This window comes from Muntiacus reevesi, chromosome 5 (assembly GCF_963930625.1).
Source record: "Muntiacus reevesi chromosome 5, mMunRee1.1, whole genome shotgun sequence".
Lineage (NCBI taxonomy): Eukaryota > Metazoa > Chordata > Mammalia > Artiodactyla > Cervidae > Muntiacus > Muntiacus reevesi.
The window spans coordinates 87361205-87384933 of record NC_089253.1 but is presented as its reverse complement, the minus strand read 5'-3'; the positions used below and the strand labels follow the sequence as shown (position 1 = coordinate 87384933).

Sequence of the window (23729 nt, the reverse complement as noted above, 5' to 3'; positions counted from 1 at the left end):
GTGTTCAAGGGACAGCAAGGAGGCCAAGTGGAAGAGCTTAGTGGGAGACATGAAGCTGGGGCAGTGACCAGGGCAGTGACCAAAGCCAGGAGATGGATGGAGGGGAATGAGGAGGGGTGGGGAGGAGCCGCGGGGGTGGGGGGCGGTGTGCTTGGGTGAAGGTGATGGAGGAGGAGGATTCAGCAAGACTGCAGGTTTGGGCTGCCAGGAGAAGAGGGGTGCCCGGAGGACCCTAAAAGGTTTGACCTGAAAAATGGAAGAGCAGGGTTGCCATAAATTGAGGCCCCAAGCCTTCCTCTCCTGGGAAGGGCGGCTTTGGCAAGTCCCAGGTTCGCAGGAGGAAGAGAAAGATCCCCAGGTTCCTTCCGCTTCCAAAACACCCAGCTTAAGCAGGGGGTGGAGGGAGCGGTGACGGAGGAAACAGTTCCAGGTGGCCAGGCTCCTCAGGAAGAGGGCGCCTGGGGCGGGCCACGCAGGCCAGCTACCCACCTAGCGTGCCCGGGTAAACACGCCAGTTTCCAATAACAAAGTGGCGGGCCACCCCAGCCCGCTCGGCGCGCAGGGAGGCGGTCCGCGCTCACATGATGGAGTGAGGGGGTGGCAGGAGGAGCCGCCGAGGGGAAACCTCAACGAATCTGGCAGGAGGCTCCAGGAAGTCCTTCTGAAAGTGGGCCCCGGGCCGGGCGGAGGGTGGGGTCCGCGGGGGTCCCGCGAGGGGGTGGGTGGGGCTGGGCTGGAGTCCTCCGAGGTGGGGATCGGGCTGGACTCCCAGCAGGCCGACGGGGAAGGGGTGGAAAGGGGAAGGGAAGGGGCTGGGAGGTAGTTGGGAGGGTGTGGGGCAGGGCTGCGTCCCGGAGGTGCCGGGGTGAGGAGGGGCTTCGCAGGTGGGGGCTCGGGAGGGTTAGAAGGGGCGTCGCCTTGGGATGGGACTGGGGATACAGAAGGGGCAGGGGACAGTGGGGAAGAAAGTGGTGTTGGGGTCGCGGCGTGGATTGGGGAGGGGGCGGGCGGGGGTCGGGACGCGGACGGGACCGGGGCGGAGGGGGAGGGGCCAGGTTGGGGTCGCACGCGGTGGGGGCGGGGGAGGCAAAGGGTCCCCTCCCGCTCCCGGGACCGCCCGCGCTTCCTCCCTTCGGCGGAGCGGTAAACAAACGCCGTGATGTCACCCGCGCCGCTGACCTGCGGCTGAACCCGGAGCTGTAAATGAGATGCAAGGTGCCAGCAGCCTCCGGGCCGCGCGGCCTGCGAGCCACACACGCTCCTCCGCGCCGGCCCGAGGTTCCCCCAGCTGCACACACGGACAGGATGCTGCAAACGCCACCAGACATTGCAACACGCAGCCAGTCTGCTGGCCGCGGCGTGAACCTTCCCGCCGCCTCCTCCGCCGCCCCCCGGCAGGCACCGGCCCAGCTGGAGCGCGGCCTCCCTCCTCCGGAGCACGCCTGGGGCCTGGCAGCGTCCACTCATCTGGGGGTCAGCTCTCCGCTAGGCACCCCATCGCCTGCCTCCCCAGGGGGCTTCCAGACCCGAGAGCTGGGCCTGGGTGGGGTGGGGTCAACTTTGGGCTTTGTGCCCAACAGGTCGGGAAGTGCCTGCCTTTGCACTCGGCTCTCTGGGAAGCTCATTCCTTTTCCGCGAGGCTGGGGGCGCTGGAGGCCCCTTTTTCAGGTGGAAGCCGATGCCTAAGTGTCCCCTGGCTGCCCACCAGCTGCTCCCTCACTCCACAGGGCAGGGGGCCACCCTTTCTTCCAGAGAGCTCCCCCAGAGCAGCCCTGGACTGCCTACCCTTGGCAATCCCCCCACCGCGCCCCAACCCATCCCGGGCTCTGAACTGCTCTTGGGAATGGAAATCCGCCTGGCTGGGGCCAGGAAGGCCAGTACTCGGTTCTGGAGTTGATTTTGCTGTGTGACTTGGGAATGAGTCACTTGGCATCTCTGGGCTTCACCAAATCCCACTGGGGAAGTGGGGAGGGTTGAAACCGGCCTCCCTCTGCCAGTGTGCGGAAGGTCAAAAGTGCAAGAAACCCTCACCAGGCTGCCAGGGCTGGTGAGAAGCCTCAGGTGCAGGGGCCTGGCCTGTTGAGAAGGTAGAACTGCTCAGAGAAATTGGGGCCACCCCTCCCTGCTCCCAAGCTTCTTTGTGAGAAGCTGGGGCTGTGAGGACATACTGGTAAACAGTCCTGGGGGCCGAAGGAGCCCACACACTGGCTCCTCTACATGGACCCCACTAACTCAAGTCCTTTAAGAAGCTGGGAGAACCTAAAATGACCATAGATCTTTCAAAAGCACCCCAAGAACCCAGCTTATAATGCCAGAGCCCATTCTAGCTTCTCTTTTACTGAAATTAATATTTGGGCTTCCCTGGTGGCTCAGTTGGTAAAGAATCTACCTGCAATGTGGGAAACCTGGGTTTGATCCCTGTTTTTGGAAGATCCCCTGGAGAAGGGAATGGCTGTCTGGAGAATTCCATGGACTTAATAGCTAAATCCCTCTCTCTCACATCATCCTGTTTTCCAGCATTTTGTCACTGTCTGAAAGTTTAATAGTTATTTGCTTGCTTGCTTTGTCTGTCCCCCTCCCCCAATGCACACTACAATGTAGGTTCACTGTGTACTCCCCCGCACCTGGTGAATATGTGAGTGAATGAATGAAATCATCTTGCCTCACATGTGATATGGGCACTGACATCCCTGGAGGGGACCTTGGGAGGAATAAAGTTGACATCCCAGGAGGTATGGCTATCATGAGGACCAGTCATACCACTTGTTGGGCCCGAGAAAAAAAGGACAATGTGTGGCTGCCAGTTGAAAAAATTATTGAGAATGTCAAGATGGTGAGAGCAGGGCACTGATAAGTATAGGGCCCTTGTGAGCCAGGGGTTGTGTGTGACAGCTAGGGTCACCTACCCAGGAAGCCAGACAGGGTGTGCATACATAGAGAGCACTCAGAAGCAATGCCCAAGGCGGGGAGTGGGGAGGTGGAGGGACCGTATGCCAAGTCTCAGGCTTTCCACACCTTCCCTGGGCTGCAGGAAACTGGATCCAATAGTTTCTCCTTGTTGCAGAATGGATGACACCTCCCACGCAGACAGCTGACAACAGCTAGCTAACTGAGGGTTGTCTGTGCTCCCAGTGGACACGTGCAAAAAGCAAAAGCAGGCAATATGGAGGCATATAGGATTTAGGGGCAACAGTAAGCATGTAATGGTCATTGCCCTGGTTAGCATTTAGTCAGGAGCGTCTCTAAAGTGCTACAGTGAGGCCCATAATCCAAAAAGCTCTAAAATCCTTTAGCCCCCCCCCCCCCCCTTAATTAGACCCATACATTTAGGCAAGTCCACAAGGGGCTGTGGACCTGAGCTGCTGGCCCACTTTAGAGATAAGGCACCAAGGTCCTGGCAATATCAAGGGCATAGCCAGGAAATGGCTGAGCTGGAACCCTGGCATCACTTCTGGGAGCTGCTGGCGAAGGTGAGAACACAGCTGTTGTTTGGGGTAGAGAATGACGGCCTTTTTATGGGGGCAACTCTTTCAGCATCCCCTTTCCAACCCCAACCTGAAGCCTAGAGGCCGTTGAGCTGGTGTGTCCCAGGGAAGCCTCCAGCTAATTAAGCATTATTTATGGACGGGCCTCCTGAAGACAAGCTTTAAATTACTTGCAGGCTGTGCCAAGGCAACTGTCTATCCTACCGGCTATTAATTAGGAATCAGTTTAATCTCTGCTGGACGAAGGTCAAACACTATGGAGTTGACCCAGCTGGCTGGCGTCGCACTATCAGGCTGAGGATCTGGGCCTGGAGGGCTGGGGGCCTCGGGGGAAGTGGCAGGACATTGCAGCGGGAAATGACCTGGTCAGCACATCCTGCAAAAGGCCAGGATGCTGAGAGCAAAGCCACGTGGGCCTCGGCCCAGGAAGCCAGGCAAGGTGGGGTTTCCCTTTAGCACCAGCCCTGCAGAGAGTGGATTTCAGTGGTCCTCAGAGAGTGCCCCAGCCCTCCAACAGCAGAGAATTCTGCTGGAAATTCAGGCTTCCCTCACCTTCCTGGTCATGCAACCTGCAGAAACCCTTCTGTGCCTCCCTGGTGCTCTTCTAGGGCTTCCCAGGTTGCTCGTTGGTAAAGAATCCACCTGCAAGGCAGGAGATATGGGTTTGACCCCTGGGTCAGAAAGATCCCCCGGAGAAGGAAATGGCAACCTACTCCAGTATTCTGGCCTGGAAAATCCCATGGACAGAGGAGCCTGGCGGGCTACAGTCCCACGGGGTTGCAAAAGAGGCGAACACAACTTAGCAACTAAACAACAACAGTGCTTGTCTAATCAAGTCCCAATTCCAGCCTGTGGCCACCAAGCTCTATGAGCTCTGCCAGGCCAGACTCTCTTATCTCCCACTTTCCAGACAGGCTCATCCCCTCTGCCTGGAATGTGCGCCTTCCATGGCTTGCACCTCAGCCTTGATGCCTCACCTTAGACCCTGCTCCTAGCCATTGCCAGCCTTCCTTCCCCAGAAGCTAGATTGCCTGGATACAGAGCTCATGACTGTGTGTGCTGTTAAGCAAGTATTTAACCTTGTGAGCCTTTGTTTTCTCATTTTTAAAATAGGGACATGGGACTTCCCTGGTGGTCCGGTGACTAAGACTACACGCTCCCGATGCAGGGGGCCTAGGTTCCACCTCTGGTCAGGGAACTAGATCCCACATGCCGCAAGTAAGAGTTTGTATGCCACAACTGAAGACCTCGAGTGCTGCAACGAAGACCTGGCACAGCCAAATATATGAATATTTTTTTAATTAAAAAAAATAAAATAGGGACAGTCATAGTTCCTCCCTCATTGGGTTCTGAGGAGCAAATCAGATTGTTACTGTAAACAATTTAGTGTGTTGTTGTTGTTTAGTTGCTAAGTTATGTCCAACTCTTTGCCATCCCATGGACTGTAGCCCCGCCAGGCTCCTCTGCCCATGGGATTTTCCAGGCAAGAATACTGGAGTGGGTTGTAGTTTCTTTCTCCAGGGGATCTTCCCAATCCAGTGATCGAACCTGTGTCTCTTGCATCGGCCAGTGGGTTCTTTATCGTGAGAGCCACCAGGGAAGCTCCACTCAGTGCATAGGAAGAGTTTTATTAACAACGGCAAAGACTGATCGGAAACCCCTCCCTTTGCTCAGAGCTGCATCCCACTCCATCAGAGTGTCTATCATGCCTCAGTGTCACTGAGAGCCACGGGTCGGTTCTCCCAGCTAGCCCGAAGAGGGGACCTGTGCTTTTCCCCTGAGATGCCCACCTGGTCCCTGTGACCTAGGAGAGCCCGCTGCACACCCTTCCCTGCTGTCAGATCTAGCCCCATAAGAAGCCTTCCAGGATGACCCACAGTATTCTTCTCTGTGGAGCAGCTGCCAACCCAGCGTGGGTTCAGTGCAGGTCCCCTGTTGCCATTTTGTTCTCCAAGGACAAATCCCACAGATGACACTCTACTGTCCCAGCCACACTGCCGGCCTCTCTGTGTGCCTGGTGAGGGTGGATGGCACCTGGAACAGAAGTTTGCATTCAGCAGGTGTTCGGGGCATATCCAGCCAGTGTTTTCTGAGCCCCTGACTGGCATGTTCAACAGTCTCCTGGGAGGTTGGGACTAGCACTGTCATATAATAGATGAGAAAACCAGGGCTCAGAGAGTGTGGCTGGCAGAATAATGGCTTTCTCCAGGACGTCCAGGGCTTCCCAGGTGGCTCAGTGGTAAAGAATCTGCCTGCCAATGCAGGCGACGCAGGAGATACAAGTTCAATCCCTGGGTCGGGAAGATGCCCTTAGAGGAGAAAATGGCAACCCATGCCAATATTCTTCCCTGGGAAATTCCATGGACAGAGATGCCTGGCGGGCTAGTCCCTGGGGTCGCAAAACAGTTGGACACGACTGAGCAACTGAGCAAACCAGGATATGGTTTCCAGTCACTCTATTGTGTCTGACTTGTTGGAATCCCATCAACTGTAGCCTGTCAGGCTCTTCTGTCCATGGAATTCTCCAAGCAAGAATACTAGAATGGGTTGCTATTTCCTTCTCCAGGGGATCTTCCCAACCCAGGGGTCGAACCCACATTTCCTGCATTGGCAGGTGGATTCTTTTACCATTGAGCCACCAGGGAAGTCCTGAGCATACCGGGATGCTCATATCCTAAACCCCAGAACCTGGGACTATGTCAATTTACACAGGAAAGGGAGATTTAAGGTTGCAGATGGAATTAAATTTGCTAATCAACTGACTTTAAAATAGAAAAACTGTCCTGGATTATCCAGGTGAGCTCAGTGTAATAACAAGAGGCCTGAGAAGTGGCAGAAGGAGACAGAAGAGAGAGGGAGATGTGACCATGGAAGCCGGGTTAGGGTGATGCAATCTTGACGGCTTTAAAGGTGGAGGAAGGGGCCATGAGCCAAGGAATGTGGGCAGTTTTTAGAAGTTGGAAGAGGCGAGGACATGGATTCCTCACTCCAGCCTCCAGAGGGAACATAGCCCTGACACCTTGATTTTAGCCCATGAGACCGCTGTTGGACTCCTGACCTCCAGAACTGTGAGACAATGAACGTGATTTTTAAGCCGCTGAGTGTATGGTGTGTGTTAGCGCAGCTGCAGGAAGCTCAGGCAGAGAGGTGGAAAGCCAGGTGGAAACCGGAGTCTGTCTCCAAAGTCTGTGGGCTTCCAGTGGCATGGCAGCCCCTACCCCATGCTAACCTGTCAGCATCACTTAAAACAAGCCCTCTATTGGACTTCCCTGGTGGCTGGGAAATCCCATGGGCAAAGAAGTCTGGTGGGCTAGTCCACTGGGTGGTAAAAGAGTTGGACGCAACTGGTGGCTCAGTGGTAAAGAATCTGCCTTGCAATGCAGGGACATGGGTTCAATCCCTGTTGTGGGAAGATTCCACATGCAGCTGTGACTAAGACCCAATACAGCTAAATAAATAAATATTTAAAAAAACACCACCACCAACCCTCTGTCATAAAGATATGCCCCAGAGGCTTTTGTAGAGGGTGCATGAGAGAGGTTGCAAGGAACAGTCAAACAGGAGCCACAACCTCATCTGCATGACCAGGACTTTTCATACAGTATCTCATTGAAATCTCCTTTTATAGATGGGGAAACTGAGGCTCAGAGAGGTCTAATAACTTGCCTAGGGTCACTCAGCAAGTGAGTGGAAGAGCATGCATAAGAATTTTGATTTGTTGCCTCCTGAGCTCAAAATCTCAATCACAACTGTATACCAGCTCCTTAAAAAAGAAATAAAGCTAAACTTAGGTGCACACACATGTGCACTCATGCACACACACACACACCTGCCAACCTGGAGGCTCAAGAGGTGGCCCCCAAACCAGCACAGCCAGTCAGGAGGAGGAGGAGGGCACAAGCTGTTCCCAGCCCACACTGCCCCGTGCCCCTGGCAGATCTGGAGAACCCCCACTGCCTCGCTGTGGGGTCACCAGAGAAGTGGCCTGGGGAGGCGAGGCAAGGTTGCCCCCTCTGCCAAGTGAGACATGAGGACATGGCATGTGGGAGTCGAGGGTGGCCTGACTCCATGTGGGTGTGTCTGGCAGGACTGCCTGCCTGCAGGAAGGTCACACTGCCCTTTGTGGTCATGCTGGCTCCAACCCCAGCTCCCCATGATGAGCTGGTATGGGGCCTGTGAGAGCTCAGGGCATGCTGGACTGGCTAGCTGAGCTTGACACTGTCCCCCGGCCCCTGGGAGAGCTCTAAAGGCACCCAGAGACTCTCCTTCCAACCTTGGAAGGACTCTGCATCAGAGAGCCGGCTTCCCACATCCAGGGAAGCACAAGTAGCAACACTGACTTAGCAAAGGAGCCTCCTTTCCCCTCCTGTCCAAGTGGCCTTACCTCTTATAGAAAAGGATACCAAGAAAGATTGTTGACAGCCTGCTGGACCACCGTAAGTGGCTGTTCAGAAGGCTTCTTTGAGGTACAAACTCCCTGAGAACAGACAGGTTTCAGCTCAAGCCAGAAAAGTCTATTCTGTCTTTTTTGTTGGTAAGTGTCGATAAATGACCTGATAAGGTCTGCAGGACTGGTGGCTCAGTGGTAAAGAATCTGCCTGCAGTGCAGGGACACAGGTGACTCGGATTCAATCCCTGGGTCAGGAAGATCCCCTGGAGGAGGAAATGGCAACCCACTCCAGTATTCTTGCCTGGAGAGTTCCATGGACAGAAGAGCATGGTGGGCTACAGTCCATGGCATTGCACAGAGTTGGACATGACTGAACGACTGAGCATGCATGTCAGTAAATGACCCGAGAAGATCTGCAGGACTAGACCTGGGAGGACTGGCTAAGAGATGCCTGGAGCTCCTGGACATTTGTGCCTAAGATGAAAAACTGGATTGGTTCCTCCTTAAGAAAGAATACCAGACATCCACTCCTGATCCCCTTGCTCCTGGTAACAGCAACCCCATGTCCCCCACAGAAGCCCATCTCCCCACTTACACGCTGTGGCTTGGCTGTTCCTCTAACTCAGAGTCTCACGGCCTGAGACCCACATCTGGCCAAACAGTGGTTATACCATTGCCAGTGTCTGCTTCAGCCCAATCCAGCCACAGTCAGGGAGACTCAACTCCTGGACCCCTGGAAAAGTTGGGAGGAAGATACTGATCTGCCTGCTCCACTGGGAGCTGAGGGGGTTTAAGGCAGCAAGTGGCAGATATGAGCAGTCCCAGGGTGGGGAGGGCCTGCCTGAGGTGAGACTGAGTCCTGACAACACTGTTTGATCTCTGGGAGCCAGGCCTGTGCTCCTGTCGTTTAGACCCATTTAAACTCCCAGTGGCTAAAAGGACACGTTGCATGGACTCTGCAGGGCTGTCAATGTGATCTGTTCTGTAAAATGATTAACTGAGAGGCCGCAAAACTCACTGGTTCAAGAGTAGATGCCCAGGGTTCAAATCCCACTTGGTCTGTCACCAGTTGTGTGATCTTGCTATGGACCCTCAGAATCTGGACCAGTGAAAAAAGATGATAGGGCTTCCCTGTTGGTATAGTGGTTAAGAATCCACCTGCCAACTCAGGGGACATGGGTTCGATCCCTGGTCTGGGAAGATCCCGTGTGCCTTGGCAGAACTAAGTCTGGGGCACCACAACCACTGAGCTCTAGAGCCTATGAGCTGCAACTACTGAAGCCCACGTGCCCTGAAGTCCATGCTCCATAACAAGAGAAGCCCCTGCTCACCGTAACTAGAGAAAGCCCGTTTGCAGTAACAAAGACCCAGCATGGCCATAAATAAATAAAAACAAGAGGGATACCAATTAAAAAAAAAAAGAAGACAGCACTGCCCACACTTTATTATGTGTCAGGTGATGGCACATAGTAGGTGCTCAGCAGACATGGGTTCTAACTAGCTATGATGGATCAGTCATGCCTTCACTCAAGCAACAAAGATTTATTAAGCGTCTACTGAGTGCCAGATACTGCCAGGTGCTCAGGACGCTCGGGGAGTAAGAGGACATGTCCCCTGCCTCCCAAGGAGCTCACAGCCTTTTGGAGAAGACACATGGCAACAAGCAACCACAAGCATGGGGAGTTGCCATGGTAACCCATGACTTCGGCCTCACCGCAGCCCAACCCTGACCAATTGAGCTACTTGGACGCAGAGGTGAAGATGACTAATGGGGAAGCTGGGTGGCTGTCTGTGGAGTGGGCAGCCAAGACCAGAGCAGAGGCCCGGCCTTTGACCAGCCTCTGTGCCTGGACTGGAGATGGGCCTGCATTGGACCAGCCCTTGAACACTAGGACAGGGGCCTCCAGTAGGAGGGAAGATGTCAGGCTCTGAGCCCTCCTTGAGGAAGAGTGATTCATTCTTACTGACTTCTAGAAAGGGTCAAGAGCTAAAATTCCCGAGGGCTTCTGTGACAGGAGCAAAGTTCTCCCTTTTCTGCAGACTCCCAGAACTAGGGTGAGTCTGGCCAGCGGGCTCTTTGCCTCTGTGCCCAGCAGAGCACTTGGGCCAACAAGCCAGGGCTGGGGATGTCCGCTTTCTCTCCACCCCCACACCAACCAGAGGGAGCCATCATTTCTTGCAAAACCTCTGGTGCTGAACTAGGAGGTTTACATACATGACTTCACGGAATCTTCATACTTTCGTTTTTCAGATGGGGGAAGCCCAGAGAGATGGTTATTGCCCAAGGTCACCCAGCAGGTTGCTGGGAGGCTTCCTAGGATTTAAAGGATTAGGAACTGGCTCCCAGCAGCCCTGGCTAGCATCATGAATGGCAAGAGTGCTCTGGCCAGTGGGCTGGTCTCCACCACTTGAAAGACCTCAGCAGCTGTGACATTGTCCACGGGCCAGTCCTTGGCTTTGGGGCTGGGGTGGCCAAGTCGCATTCCCCCAGACTGGGAGCTGAATGTGGGCTGGGTTCCCTTCGGAGGCTGGCTCAGTCCTGGTGGAGTAATTAGGGTTTCTAGCTCCTGGGTTGCTTAGTGGTGGCATGAGGAGCCTGGTTGAGGGCTGAGCAGAGCCTGGGGTTCCATATGCCAGGGTGAGAAGAGGGAGTCCTCCCTTGAGGAACAAAGGCACAAGCTAGAAAGAGCACACTTCTTCACCTTGGAGTAAAGAACCAAAAATTGAGGACCCAATGAGATGACACATGGCAGATTACCATTATGCTGGAGTGGGATCCCTACTCCGGGAGCTCTTCCCAACCCAGGGATTGAACCCAGGTGTCTCACATTGTGGGTGGATTCTTTACCATCTGAGCCACGAGGGAAGCCCAAGAATACTGAGTGGGTAGCCTATTCCTTCTTTAGCCAATCTTCCCGACTCAGGAATTGAACTGGGGTCTCCTGCATTGCAGGCAGATTTTTTACTGGCTGAGCTACCAGCAAAGCTCCAAGTAAGGAGCAGCTAAGAGAAAAGACCCTGATGCTGGGAAAGATTGAAGGCAAAAGGAGAAGGGAACGGCAGAGGATGAGATGATTAGATAGCATCACCGACTCAATGGACATGAATCTGAGCAAACCCTGGGAGATAATGAAGGACAGGGTAGCCTGGCGTTCTGTAGTCCATGGGGGTGCAAAGAGTCAAGCAGGACTTAGTGACCGAACAACAAGAGAAGTGTGTCCTAGGTAACTTCCCAGAATAGTTCAAGCCTTATATTTTCCTTCTAAGTAACGGCATCCTTTCAAAATGCACACAAAAATCTCACACAGAAATCTAAGCTACAAGACCTAAGTGAAGCTGAGTCAATTAAATGGAACCCCTTGGAACCCCATCTGCTCCACCACCCATGGTTTTCCACCTTCTTGGAACCCCTTGGGTGCTTTGGAACCCAGTTTGAAAACTCGGTCCTAAAACCTCAACTGGTGTTGGGGTCTGCCTTGAGGCTGCTGGGGTTCAGATGGCCCAGAGCTATGTAGAAGACTGAAATGCAGACAGGTATCTGTAAGCACTTCCCCAGGGTCTGTTTCAATGTGGACAAAATAATCATATGGTTCATTGCTCAAAGTGCTTTCTTAGCCCCTTCCTTGAAAGGCTACCGAAAAGGGGTTTCAAGATTGATTTCCCCAAAACAGGATGTAGCCAACGGAGTCAGGAAAGCTTGAGCACAGTGACCTTTGCCAGGTTGACTCTTGCTGGTATTAAGTACTACCAGGCCACAAATCTGTATTGTCCACTCTGGCTTGATCTTGGCTTTGGGTTGCAGTACTCCAGAGTCTCCTGCCTCTGACATAGGCTCCAGTCCTGGGCCCTGAATCAGAGCCTCAGGTTGTTGGATGGGTTTTGATTGGATCCAGTCCAGAGCTTCTTAACCTGGTGTCTGGGATAGGCATAAGGGGGACCCAATGACCTCCTAAAAGTATAAAAATCTGTCTCTTTGTGCATTCTTCTTCAGACTGGTTTTATATTACTTTCTTCAGATCCTCAAAGGGCTCCACAACCAGCAGAAGATTAAGACTTACTGCAAACTCTTTAGTTGCCACCTCCTTCAAGAAGTCTTCTGAGATTTCCTTAATTTACAGTGATGGCTCCCTTCTCTGAATTGTCAAAGCTCTAGGTCACTGGGGAGGATCCAGCTGGGTGACCTCAAGTTTAGATGGAAGGAGCTGGCACTCACTCATTCCTCAAAGTTGGCATCTAGCTAGAGGTGCCAGCCTGGTTGTAAATGAATGAAATACAGCTGTGCTGTTTTCCTGCTCATCAGTTACTTGTTCAAAGCAAACCCTGATAACAAATGACTACCTTAATCCTTTGGCAAGTAACCCACCCATTGTATGCAAATACTGCTGTTCAGCGCTTAAAAAAAATGTTTTGGTGAGGTCAAACTTAAGTACATCCTGTTGACTCCTGGACTGCTCATCAACTCTCTTTCCAGAACCCTCTGTGTTCTAGGTAGTTCCCATTATTAAACAGCTTGTCTCTTGACCTCGCCATAACCCTGACTGGGGTGGGCTGGGTCAGGCTGATAATATTTGACCCAGATGGAAAGGGCCTAGTGTTGAAGCTAAAATCCTGAGTTTGAAATCTGCCTTAGATCAACCATCCAGGGCAACTCACTTCACTTGCGTCTTAGGAATGGGCTTCTGATCGCCACTGTGGAAAACAGGATGGCGGTTTCTCAAAAAACTAAAAATAGAACTACCCTATCATCCAGCAATTCCCCTCTTGGGTATATATATCTGGGGAAAAAAAAAATCAAGGACACTAATTAGAAAAGGTACATGCACCCCAATGTTCATAGCAGTGTTATTTACAATTGCCATGATACAGAAGCAACCTAAGTGTCCATCAACAGATGAATGGATGAAGATGTGGTGTATATCTATATCTATACACGCACACACACACACATGCTGAAATATTACTCAGTCATAAAAAAAGAATGAAATTTTCCCACTTAGAGGGCATTATGCCAAGTCAAACAAGTCAGAGAAATACACATACTATATGATATCACTTATATGTGGGATCTAAAAAATACAACAAACTAGTGAACATAACAACAAAAAAAGCAGACTCACAGATATAGAGAACAAAGGAGTAACCACCATTTGGGCAGGAGGGGCAATATAAGGATGGGGGACAGGAGGTACAGGTTATTGGGTATAAGACAGGCTCAAGAATGTCCTGTACAACACGGGGAATACAGCCAACACTTTGTAATAATGGTCAATGGAAACTAACCTTTAAAAAGGATATAAAAATTTTAAATTATTTTTTAATTGGAAGAAAGAAAAGAAGAAAAGCAATGGGTTGCTGATCACACCTGCCTCTGGGCCTAGACGGGACAACGAATGTGAAAAAGCCCTGTGGAGTCAGTCCTGTAGACTACCACAGTCACACAGGGTATGGACCAATGTCTCATGTTGTCTGGGGAGCCCAAGGAAGCCCTCAGCATCCAGTTCGGGTCTAAGCTATGATTGATGATCAGAATGAAGGATGTGAACACAGGCCTGGCCTGTACCTTCCCTCCTCCTCCTCTCCTCTCCCCAGCATCCTGAAAAACCCCACCAAAGGAATGACCCAGCCACTGAAGGACCCCGCTGAGGTCAGGCTGAGAAGGGTTGTCTTCTTTTAATTTTTGAGCATTGGTTGATTGATGCTGGTGGCCTCTCTTCCTCCTGGCCCCTGACTCTGTCTGGGTCACTGACATTACTCTAGTAACAAAGGTTCACAGAATCAGTGCGGTAGAAGGGACCCAGGTGATTGTCCAGAACCCAACCTCTCCTGATGCAGGAGTCCAGAGTTCCCTCACTGCAGCCTGCTGACCCCGGAAAAGCTCCAGAGCACGGGAAGGTGTTCCTGGGCCCCAGCCTCACGCGGACCTCCATCCACCTGGAAGGCGGCCGATACTGCCTCCAGCCCCTGAAGCAGTCAACCAAGCGCTTCTGGATTGGCCATCCCACCTAAGTCATGGCTTCTGGTCCTTTTCATCCAGAGCCTGCTCCCTGGGTGCCCCCCAGTTGCTCAAGGACCTTCTCAAAGTTGTGACCGATACTGCCCACAATGCTCCTGGGCTCCCTCGACATAGTAGAACTGAAAAGTGTCTCCTTTGCTCTGGGCACAATACAGTTGCTTTCATTTTCTTTGCAGAGGGAGTTAAATTTCTGTTGCCATTAAAGTCATCTTACTGGAGCTGACTCCTCTTTCCAGAGCATCAGGGGCTTTATTGGAGACGATCATCACACCAGGACCTAAGTGCCACCAGAGAGAACCTTGTTAAGGTGGCCCCCTGCGGCAGCCCTAAGCCCAGCTGCCTAAATCGAGGAATGAATTTGACAGTCACAGTTCCCCCAGAGCCGTGTCACCATTTTTTCACCCCAGGCATCCGCAAGCACCGATCACGGCTTGCTGAGCGGGGGTCTCCCCAGCAGACTCTGAGGCCTAGGTCCTGGATGACTTGCACGCATCCCTCCAGGGGCACACCAGTCTATCTAGATCTCCCTTCAGCCCACACACTTCCATTGGACTAAAAATATCAACAGCAGTGTCTTCTCAAATCCAAGCACCAAGCTGAGAGCTTTAGAACGCCCTCAGAAGGGGGCCAGGCAAGTCTGGTCTCATGTACTTAGAGGAGCCCAAGAAGCCCCCCAACCCCTCTCCTGCCCTTGGCCTGCCACCCCCTCCATCTCCCCAACTCCAACTCCCTAAGTGACCTGGCAGAGACTTAGGTTAGATCATGTCACTTCTACTCCCCTTCACAGAACCTGCCAACAGCTCCCAGCTCCACTTGGAGCCAAAGCCAGAGCGGGTTCTAGAGACTGTGGGCCCTACCTGCCCTGCCCTGCTCCCCCAACCCGCCCCCTGCCCTGCTCTCCCACCCCACCCCTTCCTGTTCTGCTCCCCGCCCCCCATTACTCGCCCATCCCCTGCCCCCCACACTGCAGCCCTCATTACTCACTCTGCTCCAGCCACAATGGCCCCCTACCAGCTCCCCAAATGTCCCAGGTACATTTCTTTGAGTCCCTCTCTCTTCCCTCTACCTGGAACGCTGCTCCCTCCATTCCCATCATGTCACTGTCTGTCACTGGACCTCATCTGTTTCCTCCTTACTGTGATGTAACAGGCTGTTTTCTGCATCCTGTTTTTATCTGTCTCCCTCACCAAACTCCCAACTCTACATGGGTGGAGACTGGTGTCTGCCTTGCTCCCTGCTGCCATATCTCTATGCCTAAAACAGTGCTGGGCACACTTAGGGTGTGCTGTAGATTTGTGGAATGAACGAATGAGTTCCCACCAACCACTCATGTGCTAAACTGTATCTGGCACTCTTTTTTAAAATTTTGTAAATTGTAATTATAATTTTTTAAAAAATTATTTTTTGGGTGTGCCGTGTAGCACAGGGGATCTTAGTTCCTAGACCAGGAATTGAACTCATGTACCCTGCAGTGGAAGCATGGAGTCTTAACCACCAGACTACCAGGGAAGTCCCCTAACACTCCCTTTCTGAGAATCCAGAACTCTAAGACTTCATGCCTTTTAAGGGACCTCATTCATCTCAAGGCAGATGAGTCTGCATTTAGGAACACGAGCATCTAAACAGATTTGCTTGTCTCCTTTTCATTTGGCTTCAGCTCTTTCCTAACCTTCTTGGTTCATCTGAATAGTATGTTTCAAATGTCTCCCTTTCAAGCATCTTACATACTTGGTACATTTTTTTTTTAGATTTTGTCTTCTAAAGGAAGCAAGTAGAACATCTTACAACATTCTAGGTATGGTCATGCTTCGGCCTGAGGATACAGAAGAACAGGTTGGATCTGGAACCATTCGAGCCCGGGAGCCCAGAACTATGTGGGCTTTTGAGAGCGGCAGGCTGGGATGAGGACCCCAGGGACAAGTTGTAGTGAAGACAACAACCAGATCTCTTTCCTTGGGGGGAAAGGATGGCTAATGGCTCCCTTCTCATCAATACAGCCAAGATCATTTTCTCAAAGTGGTAAGAATCGTTTCTCAGCAGATCACAAGATAAAGATGGGACAGAGAAAGTAACTATTTTGATAAAGAGACTGGAAGGGCTCTGTGCAGGGATAAACCAATGGCCGAGGCTCTGAAAAGCAGAAAGTTCAGAAGAGCTTGGAGTCTGCCCAAGAATGAGCAGACGCCCAGGTAGATGGACCACGGACGTCCTGACCCAGGGTCAGTATTTCCAGGTTAGGGAGCATTCTCTGATTTTAGGATAAACCCTGCAAGTTCCACTTGACATGTCAATTGGGAAACTCGGGCCCTTCGTTCCCTTGGAAGCCACAAGTTGAAAACACTAACATCTCCTGCAAGAGTTGAAATAAATCACACAGCCGGCTACCTGGTGGCTGTTAAAGGGGTTTAGGAATGGACACGAGGCCGTCTACAGACTGAGGGCACATTTTCCAACTCTGAGCTGCTGCTTTTTCATTCAGTGGGATCTGATGCATAGCACAAAAGGCTCGGATCTGCAGTGATAAGGACAAATGTCTTTTGCAGAGAGTTTGGCACGAGGTTACTTTCCTCAGATGGCTGAGCCATGTGTGTTAGTCTCTCAGTCGTGTCCGACTCTTTGCGATCCCCTGGACTGTAGCCCGCCAGGCTTCTCTGTCCATGGGCTTTTCCAGGCAAGAATACTGAAATGGGTTGCCATGTCCTTCTCCGGGGGGATCTTCCCAACCCAGGATGGAACCTGGGTCTCCTGCATTGCAGGCAGATGCTTTACCATCTGAGCTACTAGGGAAGCTACTAACAGGAGCCGTAACAGAATTTTAGCACATGCCAGGGTCTTAGGAATCATTGCGTCTCCTTTCATTTTTGTAGGCGTGCTTCTTAGCCTCAGCCTGGAGAAGGGAGTGACTTTTCCAGGGTTGTAGCAAAGTCAGGTCTAGAACCCAGGTGAGCCTGGTCACAAGGGGCGTGGTCCCAGATGTGGGCACCTTTGTTCCCCAGGGGAAGTGGGTGGGGCAGTAAAAGGGAGGTGTTTGTCTATTCAGGTGACAGTCCAAATTGTAAAGCCCATTGTTTGAAACCCAAGGACCAGATGCTGCACACTGAAAGAATTTCCTAGATGCCACAGGTAGGACAGGTAGCCTACTTTGCTGCTCCCAGACTGCGTCAGATGAGAACCTGGTACTTTTCCTAGAAATTCCCAGCAAAGGCTGCATTCTACACACCAATTGTTTAATGCAGCTTCTTTGGCCTGATGACTCTGGGTTCCAAGATTACCTGTCTGAACCCTTCTCTCCTCTTTCTTCTTTTTCCTATTCTCATCAGTATTGGCCTAACTCAGAGTGTGAAACACAAATTATCCCTTCAACATTATTTTTTCTTTCATTCCCTTCTGCCTCCCATCCCCAGTTTCAGCCAGGTGCACAGTCTTTCATCAGTGATTTCTTGCATGTGGGTTACCCTTCCCCACCTCTTCTGGTTGAAACTCTTGACCTTCTTCAATGCCACCTCCTTCAGGAAGCCTTCCATGCACTCTTGTTAGAGATGAATAGCTCTGGGCTGCTTCTGTGTAGTGTGCTGTACTGTGCTACGCTGAGTTGTGTCTGACTCTTGCGACCCCGTGGACTGCAGCTACCAGGCTCCTCTGTCCATGAGATTTCCTAGGTAAGAATACTGGAGTGGGTTGCCATTTCCTTCTCCAGGGCATCTTCTCAACGCTGGGATCAAACCTGCGTCTCCTGTGTCTCCTGCATTGACAGGCAGATTCTTTACCCCTGAGCCACCTGGGAAGCCTTCTGTGTAGTGTAGCCCCCCAACTTCATGTCCACCCAGGACCTCAGAATGTGATCTCATTTGGAAATAAAGTCTTCAGAGATGTAATTAGTTAAGGATCCCAAGATGAGGTCATCCTGGATTTCTTGTGGGCCCAAATCCAATGACTGGTGTTCTTATGAGAAGAGAGGACACACAGACACAGAGAGATAGCAAAGACAGTCATGTGAAGAAGGAGGCAGAGATGGGAGTGATGCTGCCACAAGCCAAGGAATGCCAACCCGGAGCCACCAGGAGTGAGGAGGGAGGGGGTGGGAGGAGGAAGAATTCTCCCTGGAGTCTTTGAATGAGGGGGGCCCCACCAACCACCGGATTTCAGATTTCTAACCTCCAGATTGTGAGATAATACACTTCTATTGCTGCAAGGCACCAACCTAGTGGTCATTTGTTATGGCAGTTACAGGAAACATACACTATAGCTTGTGCCTTCACATTAAGCACCTGGCCACGTCTCTGAGCCTTCTTTGCTCTACCCACCCCTCTCCAGGCCCAGCACTGCCCTGAACACTTGACACCTCGGGCAGGTTCGCTGGAGTAGGTCTCTCTGAGGTGGTCGTCAAGGGTAGGTGGGCCTGGGCCTGCCCCAGTGCCGGGATGGGAAGGATTTGCTGAATGGATGTGATTTACCAGTCTAGGTGAAGGGTCTATTTCTAGTGAGCTGCTTTAAGAAAAGGGCTACAGACCCATGGACTATAAATTCACTAACAACAAAGCAGGTGCAACTGTGAACCAGTCCTCATACTGGCTCTGTGAAATGGGTCCCCGAGTCCTGGCTCTCTCTTCCATGAAGGGACTGGGTCCCTGCTCAAGGGTTCTGCCATCATGGCCCAGGGCTCTAATCCAGCCACTTGCCTCCTACTGGGCCAGAGGCTGGAACAATCCCTGCAGATACTTTCAAACAAACAGTTCAATTCTGTCCTCCAGGGGACTGTTGCTAAAACCAGGTCAAAGTGAAAAACCAGAGGCTAGGTGTACCACTAGCCTACCCAGAGCCTTGGAGGTGTAGGAGTGAGTCCAAGCTCTATGAATGCTTTCATGGAAGGAATTCCAGAAGGACACACCAAATATAAAGGGGTTGTAATGGGCAATTACCCAGCAAGAGTCTTTGCCTTGAAGACCCGGATCATAGCTGACCCTGTCCGGGTGAACCTCGTATAAGGTGGGTAAGCAGAGATATCTCAAGGTGAGGAACTTTCCAACTTCTGTGCCTTTGGGTCTCTTTAAGAAAAACCCTTATTTGGGTCATCTCTGCAGCCTAAGGGGCACCACTGCCCAAAAATATTACCAAATCATTTGACTCAAGGTCGTTTTTTGGAAACTGGGTTGTTGCTCCCCCCAAAGTTAACGGACCTCTCTCGGACATGCAAGCAATCTGCAGACTCTGATTTTCCTCCCTTCTTTCTCTTTAGGGGGGCCTTTCCCTTTGGATCCTGCCTCTACTTCCACCCAGGGGAGGAGGGTCACGCAGGCCATGGAGGTGGCCCGCCTAACATCACTGCAGGCTGTGGGTGCGCACCATGCTCCCCAACTCTCTCCAGCTGCTCCACAACCACCCTGAGCCCACCACCCACTTAACTCTCTCGGCCATCTCCCCCACAGTCCTCACTCCACAACACTCATCCCTGTGTCCCCAAGCCCACCAGTCCCCCAAACACTCCCAACTCTGGGAGTGGTCCCAAGGCCCTTTCACTGGGCCCCAGATGGATTCAGGCAAGAAATGTTGATTCTAAATTCCCCACCATGACAGCGAGCCTAAGGCTCATTAAAACGCAGCTCCAGTAATTGGTCTGATAATTACAAGTTATAGGGAGGGCTCTTGGTCATTCTGACTGGTCTGAGGACTGAACCAGTGGTGAATGACTGAAGGTTCATAGGGCCCCTGGTTCCTATTTCTGGTGACCAGATACCAATTAAGACATATCACTCAATGGTCTTGGGTTTATTCTAAGAAGGTACACATTTAAAATTCAGTGGGGCATGGTTCCCAGTGTATGGTGCTGCTCTGCCCCTCCCCCACCCCAATGCCATACACTTCTTTCAATTTAGGCTTGTTTATAGTCAGTCAAGTTTTTCCAGATTGACTAAAAGAGTTCTTCATATGCCTACAAGAGCAGTGAAAGAGACCCAGGACTTGGGCCAGCTGGAAGAGCCAGAAGAAAAGTTTCTGTGGGATGCAGACAGCTAGGGAATGACAATCACACACGATTGTCCCAAACCCTACAGCTCCCCTCCCCGCAAGGGCACCCTCATCTGCCACTCCTCCATAACAGGGGGTGGGGGTGGGGGGCATAACCCCCAAGGAAATGAAACTGCTGAGAACAACTTCTGCTTCTCCTTTTTCGGTGTGTCCAAGGGTTAAAAAACACTTCTGAACTCCCCTTCCAACTGCAAGGTCAAGCAGCTGTCCAAGCCACCCAAGGAGAAGCAGGAGCCGGGGGACAGTCGACCCCAGCTAACTTACTCAGCCTTGACAGCCCCCAACCTACAACCACCACCTCCCTCTAAACGCCGCCCAGGGAAGGAAGAGTTAATCGGCAATCGGCTTTGGCTGATAGTTCAGGCTCCAAAGTTCAGTCCCAGTCAGAGCCACCCCGGAGGAACTGTAAATCTCAGGGCAGTATTTAACAAAACAAAAGCAACCTGGAATTACATGCAGGTTTGGTTTTCTACAGTACATATTTACTTAATCCCCTAGGTATGTGGCTCCATGTCAGATCAGCTGGCTTTGCCGGCCCTTTCACCCCCCTCGCTCACAGCAGTTTAAATTTCAAACTAATTCCCTGTTTTTGCTCTTCCTCTTCACAAGGCTGGCTGGAGACAGCCCAGCCTGCTGGCCTCAAATCTCTCTATTGCTCTAGTCACTGGGTGAGTCAGCCTGGTTTGGGTTGGCGTTGGGTGACAGCTGGCTCAGCCTCCCCACTCTTAGGCACCAGGTCTGGGAAAACTGGAGGAAGAGGTGCTGGAACTACCAAAAAGTTAAAGGCAGGGCTGGAGGGTTGGAAGGGGGGAGGGGTGGTTCACCACAGTGCCACCTTTCCTCTTGGTGGGGAGGGATCCCCTCCCGGGCTGTATTTGGGTGGTGGTGGGGGTGGTGTGCGGAGGCAGCACTGAAGTGAGAACAAGGTCTCTTGATCAGCTGCTGGTTACCCCTGTCCCCTCTCTCTAGATCTCGGAACACCTGGCTTTCGAGTGCCTATCAGGCTAGGCTAGACATCCACCACCGCTTCCCCCTTTTCAAACCACACCGAGTACCCACTCTTTCCCAGCTTCCAGAGCCGCAGCCGTCCAGGTTGGGGCTGGGAAGCGGGTTGCCAAGGAAAATACGAAGCGCCAGTTAGCAGGCGGCTCCCCGCTCTACCCAGGAGCGCACACACCCTGCCTTACCAGGGTGGCGGCAAAGAGGGAAAGCGAGGGGAGGAAAAAACGCAACACCTTCCTTTGGGAGGGAAGAATGTGGGAAATGGGTGGGTCTGCTAAGTTTCGAGGTGGGGGTGAACAGCCAGCCACAGATCCCAAAGGAGCGGGGCAGCTCTGGACCTGCCAAAAAAGACAGACAGTCTGCTGCCCGGGAAATGTACAAGGTGAAACTAACTAGCTCAGCACTGGCGGGTGGCGCAGAGAAGTAGGGTGGCCGGCGACTTTCGAACCCTGGGCGCGGGTTCCTGCAGCGGCAGCGGCAGCAGGTGGGCGCAACCCCTGTCCCCTGGGCCCCCTCGTCTCCGGCCCCCACCCCTCTGGATTCGCGGGGTCCCGGTACCTTTCTGGCGCCGCGCTCTGCGAACTCGCGAGCTAGCTGGCGCCCGATGCCTCTCCCGCCGCCGGTGATGAGGACGTTCTCCCGGGACAGGTCCCGCAGCTTGGCGGGCAGCACCAGTCCGACCGCAGCCTTCACCACCAGATAGATCATCTGCAGAGGGAACACCACCAGCGCGCCCAGCCGTTTCCAAACCATCCTCCGCGCCGCGGAGCCGGGCGGCAGGGGCGAAACTCCCCGGACCGAACAAAACAGGACTTAAAAAACAAAACACCCCCAAACAATAATAAATAAACCGAATAAGGGGGCAGAGAGGCGTCCCACCTGACCACTCTTGAAATCACCTCTTCCCAAATGCAAAGCAAGCACCGGGTGAGAAAAAGAGGGGGGAGAAAAAAAAAAAAAAAGATAAATCCTCCGGAGAAGAAAAAGCGTCTCCGAAGGTTGGGACAGTAAAAAGGGTGGAGGGGAAGCCAGAGGTGGAAAGTTCTAACAAGAACTTTCTTGCCCCGGCAGCCAGCCGTTTCGGCTGGGGAATTCTCAGGTAATGTTTACAGGCTGACAGAGGAGTTTAGGCAGGGGAAGAAAAAAAAAAAAAAAAGCACCAACCACACGCGCGCACCCTGCTACAGTCCCGCGGTTTCAAAGTGCAAGATTAAGGAAAAAAAAAAAAAAACCGTTTCCAAATTGTAGCGCCCCCCCACCCCTTTTCCAGGAAAAAAATTTTAAAAAGTAGGGGGGAAAAGTGCTTGGAGCTCCCAATTTCAGCCCGCGAAAGTCTCCAGACTCATTGCTATTCTTGGGCTCAGGAAATTGCTTAAACGCGATCTGATTGCCAGCAACGTGCAGGAGAAGTGGGGGGTCCGGGTGTCAGTTTCTTTACGTGCATGGCTCGCCCTCGCGCGCGCCCGCTCTCTCCGACTCCCTCCCTCCCTCTCTTCCAGCAGAGGCTGGGAGTTGCCGCTCGATCTGGCTCCCTCTCTCTCCCTTGTTAGCATTTATTGCCTTCTTTTTGTCCTTTCTAACTTGGAGAGGGCCCGGGTGCGGAGCGCGAGTGGATCGGACGACTGGGTCTGCGCCGCCTCATCCGTTCGCTCCCGGGACAGCCGCGGCTCAGAACAAGAGGGCGGCCCTTCCCAGCCCCCCCCCCCCCCATTTTTTTAATACCCCATTAAGTCTGATTGACAGTTAAAGTTGTTCTGAGGCTTCGCTACGGTTCCTCTGAGTGGCTGCCGCGGGCTCCCCTCCCCCTGCGCAGTGGCGGGGTGCGCGCCCGGGCGCGCACACCGGCTCGCAGAGGCTCCGCTCTCCCCGGGCCGGCTCCCCTAGCTGCAAGCAGGGGCTTGCCGGCGGTGTCCCTGAGGGCTAGCCGCAGTAACTCGCACACGCTGGAACCGACTCCAGCGAACCGGCTCCCTCCTCGAGACATGCCTTCTGGCCCGGGGCTCAGTCTCCCAGAGTAGGGAAGCCTGCGGGCCAGGTGACCGCCGGTGTGTGCCTGCCGGGCAGACCCGGGGGAGCTTGCGCTCGCCTTGATCCATCAGGTCGCCCAGGGTTTATTTCAGGTCATTTGATCATCCCCTGCCTCCAGGTAGGATCAGGAAGCCACTTCTGACCCTTACTCAGAAGCCTCCTGTCTTCACTTAGCACTTTTTAAGTCTGACCCGAGTCCGTCGTGTTGTAAGGGCGGGGGCGGGGAACAGCTGGGGAGCAAGGTTTTGCTTTGAGGGGTGGGGGTGGGCAGGGTAAGGGAACCTCTGCCCCCGAGGTGTCAATAAAATCCCCATAAGATTAGCTGGGAGCGTATTTATTGCTCATCTGGGCTAGAATTACCTTGACTGACAGCAATTTCCTTAACAAACGCCTGTAAACAAAACTTGCTAAACCTGACCCCCCCCCCAAGCCCCCGCCCCGCCCCCACCCTCCGCCATGCTGTGCAGGCGGACTTCTCTCTTTGGGTCTCCCTGGGCTGCCCTCCGCGGGGTGGGGTGGGCCCACTTTGTAACCTCTTGCTTTTTCCCAACCAGAATGTCTCCCCTGCTGGAGGGTGGGACCCAGCTATCTAGAGTTGTCTGTTGCAGGAAGTCTGGGAGGTGAGTCACAAAAAAGCAGCGCCAGTGAAAATCACTGATCGGACTTGCCTCCTGCTGCCCCTGATGGTCCCAGGCCTGGAGGAAGAGAGGATGATGAGCCAGGGAGCTCGCCCTGTAATCTGGGCCATAGGTTCTCCAGCAGGAGGCTTGTTCAGGCGAGGAGTGCA

At 52.8% G+C, this 23729-nt stretch overlaps 1 protein-coding gene across 1 annotated transcript in view; it reads right to left on the bottom strand.

The window, feature by feature from the left end:
* DHRS3 (dehydrogenase/reductase 3) overlaps window positions 1-22567 on the bottom strand; it is a 49041-nt gene extending 26474 nt beyond the window's left edge. The window contains exon 1 of the mRNA XM_065935727.1: window positions 21473-22567. Coding sequence (XP_065791799.1) covers window positions 21473-21667 — 195 coding nt within the window. The 5' untranslated portion in view covers window positions 21668-22567. The remainder of the gene's footprint in view (window positions 1-21472) is intronic.
* Between the last annotated feature and the right edge of the window lie 1162 nt (window positions 22568-23729).